General features: G+C 43.8%; 1 protein-coding gene across 1 annotated transcript in view; it reads right to left on the reverse strand.

Moving 5' to 3' along the window:
- Nucleotides 1-451: 451 nt before the first annotated feature.
- Nucleotides 452-19367, reverse strand: part of LOC311098898 (uncharacterized protein) — a gene marked incomplete at both ends in the record, with an annotated part of 49758 nt that continues 30842 nt past the window's right edge. The window contains 11 exons of the mRNA XM_084139446.1: nucleotides 452-756; nucleotides 1008-1194; nucleotides 1672-1784; nucleotides 1977-2058; nucleotides 2573-2665; nucleotides 4980-5024; nucleotides 7238-7482; nucleotides 8026-8088; nucleotides 8261-8408; nucleotides 8877-9086; nucleotides 9415-9833. Of these exons, the coding sequence (XP_083995572.1) occupies nucleotides 452-756; nucleotides 1008-1194; nucleotides 1672-1784; nucleotides 1977-2058; nucleotides 2573-2665; nucleotides 4980-5024; nucleotides 7238-7482; nucleotides 8026-8088; nucleotides 8261-8408; nucleotides 8877-9086; nucleotides 9415-9833 (1910 nt within the window). The remainder of the gene's footprint in view (nucleotides 757-1007; nucleotides 1195-1671; nucleotides 1785-1976; nucleotides 2059-2572; nucleotides 2666-4979; nucleotides 5025-7237; nucleotides 7483-8025; nucleotides 8089-8260; nucleotides 8409-8876; nucleotides 9087-9414; nucleotides 9834-19367) is intronic.

Below are 19367 nucleotides of genomic sequence, written 5' to 3' on the forward strand. Positions count from 1 at the left end.
AAATACGTACTAATATACAGTGTGACACTGTAGGTGTTTGTGATTTTGATCGAGGTGGCACTACGTATAAGAACAGTGCTTATAGGCTGGAACAAAAGAAGCAGGCAGTATAATAAGTTTCACTCTGCGCTGACATAACTATAACAGAACACTGAGGGTCTAGATTCTAGAAGGTTCACTCTGAGGTCATACTACTCCCCTTTTATCACAGCAAGTTAAGCCAGGGCAATCCAGAAGAGACCAAATCCCACTGTACAGTAAGAGCTTGCTCTATCTGTTTGAACTCTGGTCTTTATACTTTAATACTGGCTCCTCTGAGACCAGAAGACTAGGACAGATATTCCACAAGGATAGAGAGTAGTGATGAGATACTGTATGGTAAAAGGAGAGGTAAAAGGTAAAAGGAAGGTGCTGAAGTAAGTTGGAATGTGCTAAATAAGTCCTTGTCTTGCTAGCATTCAGTAGTTTTCCCCCTGGCCCATGGCTGGGTGACAAGGGGCTGGGTTGGAGCTGGAGGGTGTGGAGGAGAAAGCTGGCGGACCCCAGAGAAACACTGAGAGAGGTGCTGCGATGAGGGTGAGGGGTGGCTGCCAATCGGGGTGGGCCGGGAGATGATGTCGGCGCCGTGGTTCGTGCGAGCCCGTGCACTCTTGCGAAAGCTCAGCTTGCAAGACTCAATCTGCAGGCAGATAAACAGAGTGGGACACAGGAAGCAGTGGAGAAAAGGGGAGGAGAAAGAGTAGAGGAGGGAGTTAACTGGTTAGACTAATGGCATAAAATAACATACACATTTTTTGAATACAGTATTTGCAGGAGGCAAAAAACTAGCCTACTTCACAACAATCAGTTATCTATCATCTGAGCACTCAGCAGTGACATGAAACCCAATAAGCAACGTGAGACAGGCAACGGAGGTCATCTCAAAGTTAATGCTCTGAGATTGCATGACAGTGAAAGTGAGATTTGAGAAAGACCACAGGGTGTTTGTTGGGGCAAGAGGCACCTACTTGTCTCTGGGATACGTTTGTCCATGCCCAAGCCTATCGGGTCCCGCAGCCCATCACCCGCAAAGGGATTTGGATGAGGCGTGGCCTCCTTATGTCCGTTCTCCTTAGCCATGCTTCCTGCACCTGTGGTTGGAGCTCCACCAGGGGGAGATGTTTTCCCCTCAGCTTTCTCCTGCATCCCTCCAGCCTGGAAACACGTTAGCAGCAGGGTTTTAGACATGAGAATCTGATACACACTGAGGTTAATTTAAACAGTGTGTATAAATTCCTATAAATTCAATGATCTTTTCTTTATAGGTTGTGTTGCTATGAAAGGCTGGGTAATCATTAATGCCATCTAGTGGAAAAACAGGTTAGAGCATGATGACACGGCTTGTTTTAACAGGATGAAATTGCTCTCTGTATGTAGGCAACCATCATGTTCAAATAAAATGTTTCCACCACCACAACCTCAAACAGACCAAATCCTGGTTAGGTAAAAAATGTAAATGGCTATGTGACTACAAGAGAATGGTCCCATGTAGCTCAGTTGGTAGAGCATGGTGCTTGCAACACCAGGGTTGTGGGTTCGATTCCCACGGGGAGCCAGTATGAAAATGTATGCACTAACTGTAAGTCGCTCTGGATAAGAGCGTCTGCTAAATGACAAAAAATGTGACCTTACCTTGTTTTGTCCACCATCTGCCTCAAGGCCAATATTGTCCATTGACCCCACCTTGGGCTTGCCATTGGCCTTAGCCTCAATCTTCAAATCTCCACCCCCTGTAGTGGGAACACCTTAGTTACAAGTGGCGTAAGAAGAGAATTCATTTGGTATAGGATGCTTCCCAAATGGAACCCTATTCCCTATACAGTCCACTCTTTTTTTGAGCAGGGCCAATGACGCTCTGGTCAAAAGTACTGCACTATGTAGGGAATAGGGTGCCATTTAGGATGCAAGCATTATTTCCTAAATCATAAGACGTCTACCTGGCTTGTGCTTGATGTTGTCCTTAGAGCCACACTTGGAGGTCACTTTGCTCAAGTCCACCTTCTTATGCTGAATCTGGACCTGAATGCACCCAAACAAACAACACAAACGTTGAAGTATGAATGGCAAAGATGAAACAACACCCACTCTGAAATTCTCACACAATGCCTTGAATCATTCTCACCCATCAGTATAACACTGATTATGACATTTGGAAAAAGAAAAAGCTGAGTACTCTAGTGTAAAGTGGAGAAGTGGGCATTTTAAGTATCCATTTAAATAGATTTCGTTGTCACTTAATAAGGAAATGTCATACTTGTTGCAATGTAAAAGAGAGTGAAAGAGGCAGATAGAAAGCTAGTATCTCTTAAGCTGGTTAGTTGGGTGAGACAGTTTGCACAAACAGCACAGCACTCGGACCTAACATTATATCTAGGCTGGCCAATGGGGCTGACCATAGAATTAGAATGACGAGAACGTTAGTACTTTACTCTATTACAAATGGGGCTGACTTCCTTTCAGTCCAATCGAGCATGTCAGTGGGATATGGGGAAAGAGTCAGCAGCCATATGGGAGCCCCATGTGTTGTACTTACATTCCCTCCACCAGGGACATGCTTGATATTATCCTTGGAGCCACAGCGGGAGGTGATATGGCTGAAGTCCAGTTTTTTGTGGACTATCATAACCTACAAAGAAGCACAGTAGCAGAGGGAACGGTTCACTATGGTGAGTCTAGAATTAGTGGAGGGTGGTGGAGGAGCAGCCAGGATGAAAAGTGAAAGCAATCTAAAGAGCATACAGTATGTTGTTAACTCATTCTTACACATAGTAAGTAAAGTCAGTCACACAACAGTCAGAATGCTGCAAATTACCTCAAATATCATCCAATTCTAGATGTGGCTGATCAAAGTAGATAACTATAGCAGTGTTTATGAACAAAAAGAATACACACACACGCACATGCACGCTAGCCAGCCATCTCTTCCCTGATATCAAATGCTGATTTCAAAACATCGTCACTCTGCGAAGGAACGGAACTGCTGTTCAAAAACCTTGAATGAAAAGCACTAATCTGTTTTCTCCATTTCCTTTTTGCTTTGTATACTGAGATGCCTGGTGTTTAGATTAGTTTGAGGCTCTGTGACGCAGTTAGCAGCGCAGACAGGCTGAGTCACCCTCTAAAACACAAGGCCACAGCCAAGGTCTGTTATTTCCAACTGCTTGCTCACACTGCCTCCAGCTCATTTCTTACTGAACTCAACTCACAGGTGTTGGATAACCAGAGGCTTCTCTGCTATTTCACTCAGCTGATGAGAAGACAGCAGCAAGTGCTTCCCACAGGACAAAAACTGGTTGCATCAACGTTGTTTCCACGTCATTTCAACCAAAAAATAACATCTGATGACGTTGAATCAACGTGGAGAACTGATTGAATTTGCAAAAAAAGTTTCATATTTGAACCTAAATCCAATGACATGGTGACATTTTTTGTTGATTTCACATTGAAATTCACATTACTTGACATCTCAACCAAATGTAAATCAAAACTAGATGTTGAAATTATGTCTGTGCCCAGTGGGTTGTTTCTGAATTGCTTATCTTACCATTATAATCCTTAATTGAATCATACTAATAGGACTGTAAAATAGGTTTAGGGTAAATTACGTAAAAGTAAACCCAGATTAATAATAATTAATTAATAATAACACCCTGTCGTTCTCCGCTAACATCAAGGCGGTAACCCGATCCTGTAGGTTCATGCTCTACAACATTCGGAGAGTACGACCCTGCCTTACACAGCAAGTGGCACAGGTCCTAATCCAGGCACTTGTCATCTCCCGTCTGGATTACTGCAACTCGCTGTTGGCTGGGCTCCCTACCTGTGCCATTAAACCCCTACAACTCATCCAGAATGCCGCAGCCCGTCTGGTGTTCAACCTTCCCAAGTTCTCTCACGTCACCCCGCTCCTCCACACACTCCACTGGCTTCCAGTTGAAGCTCGCATCTGCTACAAGACCATGGTACTTGCCTACGGAGCTGTGAGGGGAACGGCACCTCCGTACCTTCAGGCTCTGATCAGTCCCTACACCCAAACGAGGGCATTGCGTTCATCCACCACTGGCCTGCTGGCCCCCCTACCTCTGCGGAAGCACAGTTCCCGCTCAGCCCAGTCAAAACTGTTCGTTGCTCTGGCTCCCCAATGGTGGAACAAGCTCCCTCACAACGCCAGGACAGCGGAGTCACTCACCACCTTCCGGAGACACTTGAAACCTCACCTCTTTAAGGAATCCCTGGGATAGGATAAAGTAATCCTTCTACCCCCCCTTACCCCACCCCAAAGAAAGACAAAAAAATACATATTGTAAAGTGGTTATCCCACTGGCTATTAGGTGAATGCACCAATTTGTAAGTCGCTCTGGATAAGAGCGTCTGCTAAATGACGTAAATGTAAATGTAAATGTAAACACAACACACTCTCAAATACTCAAGCTCAGGGCTCTTCTAAATGTACCAGGTGGGAGGACAAGCGCAGGACAATGGTCACTGTGGTGTTATTTCATGAGGAGGTTCATGAGGTTTCTGTGCCAAATAACTGGGATGGGTAGTGCCATGGTTGTGGAGGTCAGGTGGATGATGGCAAGGTCATCTCCTCTCTGTCTGTTTTTCTTTCTGTCTGTCAGTTAAGCTGTGCATTTCAGGGGAGACAGAGACTTGGAGTACACTGTCCACAACCATTCACATTTTATACCGGAAAGCAACAGTCTATCATGAAGAGGAAGAAAAGGTGAGGATGTGCATGACTGTGAGTATGTTAGAGTGGGAGTGTGTGATGTGTCTGTATGTGTTTCTGCATGTACAGATAGGTTCAAATAGTCAGTGGACAAAAAAGCTCCACTTATGTAATTTCCTTCAGTGTGATATCGGAGGAGAGAGAGTGGTTGAGCACATGGGTGAGAATGAGCAAGGGGTGTGTGATGATGCCGATGGTAGGGACTCACTTTGCCCTGGCCGTCTTTGGATTGGGAACCCCCCGCCGAGGAGACCTGAGGGGAGACAACCACCCCTGGGTCAATACCAGGAGACAGGGCTGCCCTGGGCCCTGGGTCAGTACTACCAGTCAGGGCTCAGGAGAATGTGGTGTGGTGGGGTGTATGGATGGATGGAGGGAACTGCTCTGCTTTGAGGCTACACCACTGGTCTGTGTGACTGACAGGTTTCAAACCTAGGTCTCCTGCATGCCAGAATAATTCATTGGCTCGATAAGCCAAAGTCTAGGCATTGGCTCAGGCAAGATTAGTGCAGGTGTGTGCAGGGCTGTTTCTGAAACAATGTGTTGAGAATTTGTTTCTGTGGAGTCTCCCTTTTGCATACATCACTGTGACAGGTAACCTTTTGTGGATGGACACAGTCACAACCTATGCCAGAATGCAAACATACAATTCTAGGTTAGCTATGCCATCAGTAAAGACTGAATATGATGGCTATTTTCCAAGACGATCATCTGTATGAAAGCATTTCTCTTTTCAGAGTGATCTTACGAATACAGGTGACAGTATCAGTCAGCCAAATGAGTGAAGGCAGCTGTCAATTGTAATGTAGAGAGATGAGAGAGAGAAAAGAGAGCGAGATAAGAGAGAAAACCAAAAGCTACAGAGAGGAAAAGAGAGAAACAAAGGGGAGATAACAGAGAGAGAAACAGAAAGGCATAAGTAGACAGACAGATACCCTACATGACAAAAAGTATGTGGACACCTGCTTGTTGAACACCTCATTCCAACATCATGGACATTAATATGGAGTTGGTCCCCCCTTTGCTGCTATAACAGCCTCCACTCTTCTGGGAATGCTTTCCACTACATGTTGGAACATTGCTGCAGGGACATGCTTCCATTCAGCCACAAGAGCATTAGTCAGGTCGGGCACTGATGTTGGGCGATTAGGTCTGGCTCGCAGTCGGCATTCCAATTCATCCCAAAGGTGTTTGATGGTGTTGAGGTCAAGGCTCTGTGCAGGCCAGTCAAGTTCTTCCACATCGATCTCGACAAATCATTTATGTATAGACCTCGCTTTGTGCACAGGGACATTGTCATGCTGAAACATGAAAGGGCCTTCACCAAACTGTTGCCACAAAGTTGGAAGCACAGAATCGTCTAGAATGTCATTGTATGCTGTAGCGTTAAGATTTCCATTCACTGGAACTAAGGGGCCTAGCACGAACCATGAAAAACAACCCCAGACCATTATTCCTCCTCCACCAAATTTTACAGTTGGCACTATGCATTCGGGCAGGTAGTGTTCTCCTGGCATCCGCCAAACCCAGATTAGTCCGTCGGACTGCCAGATGGTGAAGCGTGATTCATTACTCCAGAGAACGCGTTTCCACTTCTCCAGATTCCAATGGCGGCAATATTTACACCACTCCAGCCGACGCTTGGCAATGCGCATGGTGATCTTAGGCTTGTGTGCGCCTGCTCGGCCATGGAAACCCATTTCATGATGAACAGTTCTTGTGCTGATGTTGCTTCCAGAGACAGTTTGGAACTCTGTAGTGAGTGTTGCAACTGAGGACAGACGATTTTTACGCGTTACGCACTTCAGCACTCAGCGGTCCCGTTCTGTGAGCTTGTGTGGCCTACCACTTTGCGGCTGAGCCGTTGTTGCTCCTAGACTTTTCCACTTCACAATAACAGCACTTATAGTTAACCGGGGCAGCTCTAGCAGGGCTGACTTGTTGGAAAGGTGGCCTCCTATGACGGTGCCACGTTAAAAGTCACTGAACTCTTCAGTAAGGCCATTCTACTGCCAATGTTTGTCTATGGAGATTGCATGGCGGTGTGCTCGATTTTACACACCTGTCAGCAACAGGTGTAGCTGAAATAGCAGAATCCACTAATGTGAAGGGGTGTCCACATACTTTTGTATATATAGTGTCGTTTTCTCCACGGTTAGCATGCATTGTGTCCCTATTTAGTTGAGGAAGCCATAAATGTCGGTAATGACTAATGAGATGGTGGTATAAGACCTTTTATATGGTAGCAGTGGAGAGGTGAGGAGGTTTTTGATAATATGGAATTTGTATGATGTGTAATGAGAATTTGCTTGTGACAAAACCCCTGCTTTGAATGGCATTTGACAGCATCGAAGGCATGATAGACCTGTCAATACACAAATGTCTATGACTCATGTTGGTCCTCTTAAATAGACCTATTTCCCAAAGCTTTCATGTACAGTACATCTCTATCCCATGTTACCGCACCTTGCCGCCGGTAGACTGATACTTCATGTTGTCTGTGGAGCCGATCTTGGAGCGCACATTCTTCAGGTCTGGCAGGGGTGCGTTGATGGGCCTGGGAGTCCTAGGAGCTCTGGGTACAGGTGGCTTCCTCTCCATAGCCGTCTGCTTGGGCACCGGGGGTTTGGTGATGCGTCTGCGAGGCTGCTCCCCGTTGGTTGCAGGAGTGCTTGGAGCAGTAGCAGAAGTGTGAGGTACCTTGGGCTTGGCTGGGGCAGTGATAGAAATAGACAAAGGGCATGAGGAACCATTGAACCATACCCTCTAAGGGCTGGAGCTGAGCCCACACACAAACAATAACAACAATGATTCACTAGGAAACAATGGGCTGGAAGATAACTAGTCCCCATGGGAGAGGATAAGGAACAACACTACTGCTACCTACACATAGTAGATACTGTGGTCTCTGGTAGTGGGTTTTCCAAGGCTGTGTCAGCGGCCTCTGATTCAATGGCTAATGAATATCTCAGAGGAGGACATGACAGGCCTGAGGTGTTAGTCAGTGTTTTCAGGAACTGGAGCTACTGTTGAGACTAAGTGTCTGTCTCCCTCTACATCCCTGTCTGTCTCCTAGCATCACTTACGCACTGTGCTTGTCTCTCTCTGTGTAGTCATAATGACACTGTCAGGAGAGATTATAACAGACTACATTTGTCTGTCCTTCCAATTTCAAAGAACACATTCAACTCCAGGGTATTTTAGTTGTATACTGAGATACTTGGGTTAGATTGTGCATGTTGGTTCGTTGTTACCTGGTGTTGTCTTCAGTGTACTAGGCTTCTTCACGTCACCTGGCTTGATATCAGTCTTGGGAACTGTAGGGTATAGAACATAACCAACCTCACCTTACATGATTAAGACTAGTGGACATTGTATTAATTTAGGGATAACCATGGAATTCTGACTTTGGCTTTTTGAATATCACCATCATCAAGAATAAAGCACCTTAAAGCATGTAAGCTTGCACTGTACAGAGTTAGTGCTCACCTGTGTTGCGGCGCAGAGAGGGGGCACTAGCAGAGGGGCGTGGACCTGCAGGTTTAGTAGTGGCGGTAGTAGAGGAACTATTCTTATTGGCCGTGCCGTTGGCCTTTGGCACAGGAGGACGTCTGTCAGAAGTGCCGTTTTCCGGAGTCTGAGTAAGCAAACAGGAAATCAGAGAAGGGTGTGGTGTGGAAGAGAGCGCTGGACAAAGAGAGGGTTGGTTGGGAGAGGCAACTAGAGGTGTAAGGGAGATGGAGAAGGCTGAGGGAAAAGATAGATCGGTGCCTGATAAAACAAAACACACTAAATGGAAATTGATTAAGAAATGAAGGGAGTAAAGATTACAAACAGAAAGGAGATATTGGAAATGCATGCTGGGATCTTCAGGGAGGTGATAGAAAATATTCAGTTGGTAGGACTATATGGTGACGAGACGAGACAAAGGTTATAGTGCAGGGAGTTGGTGGTCCACAAACTGTGAGTGAGAGTCAGGTGGTGGACACTGGACAGTTATATAGCAGAGCCAAACAGAGGGAACGGGGACAAGGTGCCAACCACAAGAGGGAAGGCCAGTGAGCACTGACACGAGTGAGGGAAGTGGGAGTGGGAGGGGACTCACCTTGGACTTGGTGGCTGTAGGGGTTTGACTGGCAGCGGCAGTTGGCCGCTTGGTGCCAGCAGTGGGAGTGGTTGCCTTGGTAACAGGACTTTTTTTATTGGCAGAGCTGGAGGTGGGGGAGGAACGTTTTGGGGGGGCAGCTGCATTCCCAGTGGACAGAGTGGTGGGCCGTGTTTTGGCAGAGTTTGGTTTGGTTGACCCAACAGCTGGCTGTACAACAACGTCACATGATAAAGGAGAAAATAAGAAAACCAAAGCATACAAGAGATGGCAATGACAGCATGGTAAAGCAGCAGAGGCAGCATTCACTATAAACCACAAATCATATAATCAAACCAGGAGCATCAGCAGAGCAAGTTCTAGCAGCAGGCTAGATAACTCTTTTAAATTTGAAATAGCACATAAGCGTGTGCATACAAACACACACTAACACACACACACACACACACACACAACCACACGAGATAGCATTGAAAGTTGCAGAAGCAGCTTGCACTGAAATGAATGGTAACATTGTCCCAGCCTTTCCCTGACCTACCTTGGCCTTACTGTCTGGGCTGGTGAGGTCCTGCTTGCTTCCAATGGTTGTTGGAGACTTTGCAGTACCTTTCCCAGCCTTTTCATTCTTCTCAACTTTAACCATCTTGTCCGTTTTCTCTCCATTTTCTTTCTTCTCCATCTTCTCATCTTTGTTGGTCTTCTCTGGCTTGTCCACTTTTTCATTTTTAACATTTTTCTCTGTCTTATCTATCTTCTCTTCATCTTTGAGGATCTTCTCAGATTTTTTTGTCTTGTCGACATTGTCGACTTTCTTAGATTGATCTTCTTTCTCCATCTTCTCCGTCTTCTCTGTCTTCTTCATCTTCTCTGTCTTCTCTGTCTTCTCAAACATGTTCAAGTTATCCATCTTGGGGAAGAAATCGGCCTTCTCTTGTTTGTCCTTATTTTCTGCTTTCACTGTAGAGAGACAAAAACAGACATACATTAGAAAACCCACAATACCGTATGTCATGAAAAAATACCAGAATTTATCTGAGGATCAAATACAGGTAGAGAAACCTTTCATAGTGCCAGTGTTGCTTTCAGCCATGAGCGAGAGCATATCTGTTTCAAATCATGGGAAACTGTGCTCAGATGGAAGCTGACAACATGATTCATGGCTTTCAAATATCCACAACACTAAATTACCATATGTTCCTTGACATTTGCAACTCCCAGTTACTAAAGACCAGTGTTGTCGTTGAGGAGGGGATGAAGGTCCTGAAACCGTCAATGATCTGACATATCAGTTCACTTTATGTTCCACTGACAAACAGCATTGTGTGTTATTAACCGAACCACAGACTCAGACTGGCTTTAGCTTCAAAATCTAGCTACAACAATGCATCCAAATAATGTAATTTTCACTTTCAAATGTCAGACTTGATTTGCCCTAACGGAAAATTTATCAACGCCTACAAAAATGTCCATTAATTATAATCCACATAATAATTCCCATTTCCTGTTCCTGCAGGACTATTTTCCTACTGTGAGAAGCAGGGTCAAATTAAGAAGTGCATCTGTATATATCACTGCTATTCAAATAGGCAGCTAAATGTAAATCCTCTAAAATCCTTTGATGGATCTTTATCACAACAGAACACTGTGAATATCTGTGATAATATTTTGTACTATACCCCAGAGCATCTCGTTGGTGAGGAAATGAGAGTTAGTAGACTACAGTGACCATGGCATGCTGGTGTGGAGTCTGGGCAGGACCACAGAGTCACAGAGCCCAGGGCCGAGCTGGACAGACAGAACAGCACATTGTTGGCATGGGCTCCTTATGTAACCCAGCTTCAGTGACCTCTACAGAGAGAGTGTTCATCCCAAATGGCACTCTATTCCCTATGTATGGCACGACTTTTGACCAAGTCAAAAGTAGTGCCCTACATAGGGAATAGGGTGCCATTTGGGATACAGCTTGAGAGAGGAAAACCAATGTGCCAAAGGGATGAGGAAATGTAGGACAGATTAAGCTGGTTCAAAAGAAGACCCACTGCCACAATTAATGAATCCGCTTTTCAATGAAAATTCAGACCAATTAGTTGACTAGAGCATCCATTTTTCAAAAGAGAGTGAGCGCAAATGGATTATACATTTTTGACAGATAGATACCATTTGAACTCGTCAAACCGGATCATATCTGTCACAATGATACAGAAACATGAGCCAATCGCAAAATCTATCAAATCAGTAAGACTAAACCAGACTGGCCTTGTTGTTCCAATGGCTAGCTTTAGGTTCTTGGTTCCAGTAACTGTCATACACTCCATCTGACCCCCCTGTATATATAGCCTCCCTACTGTTATTTTATTTTACTTCTGCTCTTTTTTTCTCAACACTTTTTTTGTTGTTGTTTTATAAAAAATAAAAAAAAAGAATTAAAAATAAATGCACTGTTGGTTAAGGGCTGTAAGTAAGCATTTCACTGTAATGTCTACACCTGTTGTATTCGGCGCATGTGGCAAATGATTTGACGCTAGTATAGAGCTGTCTGTTTGTTTTATTTATTTTATTTTATTTCACCTTTATTTCACCAGGTAAGCCAGTTGAGAACAAGTTCTCATTTACAACTGCAACCTGGCCAAGATAAAGCAAAGCAGTGCGATAAAAACAACAACACAGAGTTACATATGGGGTAAAAAACATAAAGTCAAAAAATACAACAGAAAATATATATACAGTGTGTGCAAATGTAGCAAGTTATGGAGGTAAGGCAATAAATAGGCTATAGTGCAAAATAATTACAATTAGTATTAACACTGGAATGCTAGATGTGCAAGAGATTATGTGCAAATAGAGATACTGGGGTGCAAAAGAGCAAAATAAATAACAATATAGGGATGAGGTAGTTGGGTGGGCTAATTTCAGATGGGCTGTGTATAGGTGCAGTGATCGGTAAGGTGCTCTGACAACTGATGCTTAAAGTTAGTGAGGGTGATAAGAGTCTCCAGCTTCAGAGATTTTTGCAATTCGTTCCAGTGGTGGCCAGTGGTGTAAACATACACTATAGACTCTAGTATAGAGCTGTTCAGTATGTCTGGCCAGTGATGTAAACATACATTATAAACTCTAGTATAGAGCTGTTCTGTTTGTCTGGCCAGTAGTGTAAACATACATTATAGACTATAATATAGAGCCGGTCTGTATGCCTGGCCAGTGGTGTAATCACAGTGTCACATAAATTAGAGCATGATTAACACACAGGGACATGATGGAGCTGGTGCTCATATTTCACTGCAGGCGACCAGCCTCACACACCAGACACCCACATGCTTATACAAGCCTACGCATGCACCCGCCCACCCACCCACCCACCCACACACACACACACACACACACACACACACACGAACACACACACACCCACACATTCTATGAAGTGATGATGCATATCTGTCACCAGAATTAGTCATATGTGCAACTGTACAGTTTGTCTTTGAATGACCATGAGTTGGAGAGAAACACACAGGCACGCAAGCAGAGGGATTATTTTCCGATGACCTTCATACATGGGGTAGAAACAACCCTTGTTACAGCAGGATGATGCTGCCAGGCAGCTACACTACATGACCAAAAGTCATGTGGTACTCGTCGAACATCTCATTCCAAAATCATGGGCATTAATATGGAGTTGGTCCCCCCTTTGCTGCTATAACAGCCTCCACTCTTCTGGGAAGGATTTCCACTAGATGTTGGAACATTGCTGCGGGGACTTGCTTCCATTCAGCCACAAGAGCATTAGTCAGGTCGGGCACTGATGTTGGGCGATTAGGCCTGGCTCGCAGTTGGCGTTCCAATTCATCCAAAAGGTGTTCAATGGGGTTGAGGTCAGGGCTCTGTGCAGGCCAGTTAAGTTCTTCCACACCGATCTCGACAAACCATTTCTGTATGGACCTCACTTTGTGCACGGGGACATTGTCATGCTGAAACAGGAAAGGGCCTTCCCCAAACTGTTGCCACAAAGTTGGAAGCACAGAATCATCTAGAATGTCATTGTATGCTGTAGCGTTAAGATTTCCCTTCACTTGAACTAAGGGGCCTAGCCCGAACCATGAAAAACAGCCCCAGACCATTATTCCTCCTCCACCAAACTTTACAGTTGGCGCTATGCATTGGGGCAGGTAGCGTTCTCCTGGCATCCGCCAAATCCAGATTTGTCCGTCGGACTGCCAGATGGGGAAGTGTGATTCATCACTCCTGAGAACGCGTTTCCACTGCTCCAGAGTCCAATGGCAGCGAGCTTTACACCACTCCAGCCAATGCTTGGCATTGCGCATGGTGATCTTAGGCTTGTGTGCGGCTGCTCGGCCATGGAAGTGAGTGTTGCAACCGAGGACAGACGATTTTTACACGCTATGCTCTTCAGCACTCGCCGGTCCCGTTCTGTGAGCTTGTGTGGCCTACCACTTCGCGGCTGTGCCGTTGTTGCTCCTAGACTTTTCCACTTCACAATACCAGCACTTATAGTTAACCAGGGCAGAAATTTGACGAACTGACTTGTTGGAAAGGTGTCAGCCTATGACGGTGCCACGTTGAAAGTCACTGAGCTCTTCAGTAAGGCCATTCTACTGCCAATGTTTGTCTATGGAGATTGCATGGCTGTGTGCTCAATTTTATATACCTGTCAGCAACGGGTGCGGCTGAAATAGCCAAATCCACTAATTTGAAGGGCTGTCCACATACTTTTGTATATATCGTGTATTTCTGTTGCTAATTGAAGGATGCAGACATATATAGTCTTTTCATGATGGTGTCTTTGGGAGATACATAGTGATAGGCTAGCTGTAGGTGAAAGAGAGCTCTAATACAGTGTTCTCTTGTCACAAATAATTTTCCTGATGCATCAGGAAATTCAAATGAGCCTCATGAGTGGCTCAAAATGAGCCGTTCTCTTTCTCTCCAGTCATTGGGATCAGGATTTGCTATCAAAATAATGTTCCCTCTCACTCGCTCAAACGCTAGGTCCTATTACTGCTATATTCAACTGTACAAAAAAATATCAAAAATGCAGTTATACACATCAACAACCGTCGTTTTATATAGCTTAATAGCACATAGTGTAAAAAAAAAAAAAAAAAAATACATATTGTAAAGTGCTTATCCCACTGGCTATAGGGTGAATGCACCAATTTGTAAGTCGCTCTGGATAAGAGCGTCTGCTAAATGACGTAAATGTAAATGTAAATGTAGTGTCTAGTATATCCTAAGGTTACGAATGAACTGTCAGAATTGAGTTCAATCGTGGCCTGGGTGGTCTAGCGGTTAGGGCCACCCAGTGTGCTTATACAGGCCTATCGTGTCGGTGTGGGGTTGATTCTGGCCCATGCCCTTCTGGCACAAATAACTAACCCCTGATTGACTTGATGTATATAGTTAAACATTTCCAGTAGATGATGTCTGTGTCCTGCTTGCAACCAAAGTCTTTCATGACTACATTTGCCCTCATGTACTGAATAAGCTTATGAATGTTGGAGGTTAATCTCCTTGAAATGTCCCTCACTTGGGAATGACTTACTTTGTAAAATGGACTGTGTTTTAAGGACTCATGCACAGATACAGGAAAACAAAACTTAAAAAAAAACATTTATTCAAAATTACAAGTGTTGATGTCTCCACATGTTTCTGGTTTTGGGGTTTGGGTATCTGGTGACTGCAGTTCATCTGTCTAATCCCCTGCAAGGAGAGAGAAAGGAATCAATATTCTGCATTACTTTCATTGATATATTCCTGTTTGATATGCATTTATATAATTATACTGAACAAAAATATAAATACAACATGCAATAATTACAAAGATTTTACTGAGTTACAGTTCATATAAGGAGATCAGCCAATTTAAATAACTAAATTAGGCCCTAATCTATGGATTTCACATGACTGGGCATAGGCCCACCCACTTCGGAGCCAGGCCCACCCACTGGGGAGAAAAGCCCAGCCAATCAAAATTCATTTTTCCCCACAAAAGGGATTTATTACAGACAGGAATACTCCCCAGTTTCATCAGCTGTCCAGTTGACTGGTCTCAGACGATCCCGCAGGTGAAGATGCCGGATGTGTAGGTCCTGGGCTGGCGTGGTTACACGTGGTCTGCGGTTGTGAGGCCGGTTGGACGTACTGCCAAATTCTCTAAAATGACGTTGGAGAAGGCTTATGGTAGAGAAATGAACATTTAATTCTCTGGCAACAGCTCTGGGGGATATTTCTGCAGTCAGCATGCCAATTGCACGCTCCCTCAAAACTGCACATTTTAAAGTGGCCTTTATAATGATCATCCTGTTTAATCAGCTTCTTGATATGCCACAACTGTCAGGTGGATGGATTATCTTGGAAAAGGAGAAATGCTCACTAACAGGGATGTAAACAAATTTGTGCACATAATTTGAGAGAAATACGCTTTTTGTGCATATGGAACATTTCTGGGATCTTTTATTTCAGCTCATGAAATATGGGACCAACACTTAACATGTTGCATTTATATATTTTTTGTTCAGTACACACTACCAGTCAAAAGTTTGGACACACCTACTCATTCAAGGGTTTTTCTTTGCATCAACATTGTGAAATAACACATATGGAATCATGTAGTAACCAAAAAAGTGTTAAACAAATCAAAATATATTTTATATTTGAGATTCTTCAAATAGCCACCCTTTGCCTTGATGACAGCTTTGCACACTCTTGGCATTCTCTCAACCAGCTTCATGAGGTAGTAAGCTGGAATGCATTTCAATTCAAAGGTGTGCCTTCTTAAAAGTTAATTTGTGGAATTTATTTCCTTCTTAATGTGTTTGAGCCAATCAGTTGTGTTGTGACAAGGTGTGTGTGTGTGTGTGTGTGTGTGTGTGGGGGGGGGGGGGGGGGGGGGTATACAGAAGATAGCCCTGTTTGGTAGAAGACCAAGTCCATATTATGGCAATAACAGCTCAAATAAGCAAAGAGAAACAACAGTCCATCATTACTTTAAGACATGAAGGTCAGTGAAAACGAAACATTTCAAGAACTTTTAAAGCTTCTTCAAGTGCAGTCGCAAAATCCATCAAGTGCTATGATGAAACTGGCTCTCATGAGGACCGCCACTGGAATGGAAGACCCAGTGTTACCTCTGCTGCAGAGGATAAGTTCATTAGAGTTACCAGCCTCAGAAATTGCAGCCCAAATAAATGTTTCACAGAGTTCAAGTAACAGTTCAGTTCATCAACTGTTCAGGCCTTCATGGTCAAATTGCTGCAAAGAAACCTTTACTAAAGGACACCAATAAGAAGAAGAGACTTGCTTGGGCCAAGAAACACAAGCAATGGACATTAGACCGGTGGAAATGTGTCCTTTGGTCTGGAGTCCAAATTTGAGATTTTTGGCTCCAACCACGTGGCTTTGTGAGACGCGGTATGGGTGAACGGATGATCTCCGCATGTGTATTTCCCACCGTAAAGCATGGAGGAGGAGGTGTTATGGTGTGGGGGTGCTTTGTTGGTGACACTGTCTGTGATTTATTTAGAATTCAAGAACACACTTAACAAGCATGGTTACCACAGCATTCTGTAATGATACGCCATCCCATCTGGTTTGGGCTTAGTGGGACTATCATTTGATTTTCAACAGGACAATGACCCAACACACCTCCAGACTGTGTAAGGGCTATTTTACCAAGAAGGAGAGTGATGGAGTGCTGCATCAGATGACCTGGCCTCCACAATCCCCTGACCTCAACCCAATTGAGATGGTTTGGGATGAGTCGGACCGCAGAGTGAAGGGAAAGCAGCCAACAATTGCTCAGCATATGTGGGAACTCCTTCAAGACTGTTGGAAAAGCATTCCAGGTGAAGCTTGTTGAGAGAATGCCAAGAGTGTGCAAAGCTGTCATCAAGGCAAAGGGTGGCTATTTGTTTAACACTTTTTTGCTTACTACATGATTCCATTTGTGTTATTTCATTGTTTGGATGTCTTCACTATTATTCTACAATGTAGAAAATAGTAAAAATAAAGAAAAACCCTGGAATGAGTAGGTGTGTCCAAACTTTTGACTGGTACTGTATATTGGCCATGTTATCCTTAATCACATGCCAGTATTTGTTTTGTATCCAATGCATTTAGGCCTTCTAATCTAGTTATATTTCATCATATCACCTTTGAATATTAGTAATCAATTAATATAAAACCATGTTATCTTGAACAATGGTGTAATTTTATAATATGCACTGGTGTGATAGTTGTATGAATTAATCACAATGCAGGCCTACTCATTAGAAAAAAAACATCAGCTCTAATGCAATATTAGCTTCACAGTGAAACACCACTATTCTGGCTATTAATCATTCTTAAACAGTCAGTACATAGCTTATTTAGCTATCTCAAAAAATCATAGGCTGTATGTTATCATGCATGCAAGCTTACCTGTCATGTTCACAATGATGGAGCAGCAGACCAAGCAATATGCGAGAGGAGGACTCTATACCGTAGGATAATTATTGTCGTCGGTGTCAACTTCATTCATTAACAGGTAATGATGAGATTGATTCTGTTGCTTGTTTACTTATTATTCGTGTCATATATTTCCATTTTGGGATAGTTATTCACTGAATTGCTAGCACTAGTTGCTCACGCTGCTACAGTGGCTACAAATGTCTTGCGCTCGGTGGAATGTGAATGCGTTCTCACATGATGCTGCCTTCAAATCTCATCCCAAATGGCAGAAACCTACTGGAGAAGTGCTACCTACTAAGGCAGCTGCCTTTGGATTTGTTAAATAATCACAGTGGGCTACACCAACATTAGTTTCCATGTCAAAATAATTGCCCAGCACTGGGCGTGAACTCATGATGCTCGGAGCTGAAGTGTGCTGCTCAGACCACAACGCCATGGCAGTTCACAATGCTTTATCAAGCCGTGAGAATACTTAATGATACTTGATGGTATGAGGTGAGCTGATTTGCAGAGCCTTCCCCAAACCATAGTCTCCTAGGTATGGTACTGCATTGTATAGTCTACAAACACCGTTTCCAGCTGCCACCTGGCGGCGATTGTAAATATTAAATTTTCATTCAAATCCTCCTGCTGCAGGATTATATTCCTCCTGCGATTAAATGGGTCATATTAAGATCCGACATCTGTATATACTGCAAGCAAAATGGCCTCAGGCTCCAGACTGCCTGCTTGTCTAGTGTTACTGAATCTAAGTGTGTATATGAATAACATAGAGTAGTCATGCAATCTGAAAGCATCCCCAGGAGTCCCCACATGGTACCACCAGAAATTACTACTCTCTGTTTAAATGAATACCCAGACTCAATTTCAAATCAATCACACACCCTTCCCTTCGTGCTAGCCAATCGATGGAGTGCCACTTGATGTTATGTATCACTAAACAACACAGTCATTTGAAGATGGGGGTTTGAGAGGGTAAATGAACCTCAGCATTTCAATAGACATTCATATATTCAGAGGAACTTGACTCTTCAATGACGGTATTCAGGTGCCTTTGACATTTTGTCAAAACAAAAGGCTAGACAAAACAATGGATGTACAAATTTCATTTATATAATTATTTCTGAATTTTAAATTGTGCTGCTATCTTCAAACCAGAAGCAAATCATCCTAGTGTAAATATACCCAAAAACACTATTTAATGCTGTTATATATGTATATATATATATATATATATATATATATATATATATTAAATCCATTCTTCTTTTGGCTCCCTCCATTTTGTCTTTCAGCACTCAATCATGGTCGATGAAACAAACAACTATTCCAGCCTAGACAAATACCACTGCCCACTGATCTATATCATCAGACATCACAAATAAACCTCAACTCCCAAATCTATGTACTTAAATGACTGTAGAACTGTAGATAAATTATCAATGAGAGAAAGGGGAACTAAGTCAATGATGAGCAACATTTTATTTAAAAAATAATGAGAGCAGTTCCAAACACAGAGGAATAGGCCTCAAATCACAGTCACCTACCCTCCATGGAGCTTTTGGTATTGATGCTGTTGAAGGTTTTTCCACTGAGGGGAACCGGCAGTAGGACACTCTCACTCTGGCTCTGTGACATCCCATTACCAGTACCTCTCCTGGGTGGAGGGGAGTTGGGGGCCCTGACAGGGCTCAGTGGGGACAGAGGAGAAAGTGTGGGTGACACGGTCTTTCTCTCCTCCCCCACTGTCAGAGAGCGTTGAACTGCTGAATGTGGACACTTGGACCCCATAACGTTACTTCCAGGTGAGGGCAGGTCGTCCACCAGTCTGCCAGGCTGCCCTGGGTACTGGGAAAAGTCCAAGCTACCTGGCACAGACAGGTGGGAGCAGTCAGACATAGCGCGCCTCATGGCTTTGTGTTGTTGCTCGGTACCTCCTCCTCGAGGTAAAGTAGGCCCCATGTCCTCGTCACTGTCCTCTGAGAATCCTGACACAGTGCAGTCTCCACCCTTAGAGTAGTTGTC

Source organism: Coregonus lavaretus (assembly GCF_964263955.1).
Source record: "Coregonus lavaretus genome assembly, chromosome: 23".
NCBI classification, from domain to species: Eukaryota; Metazoa; Chordata; class Actinopteri; order Salmoniformes; family Salmonidae; genus Coregonus; species Coregonus lavaretus.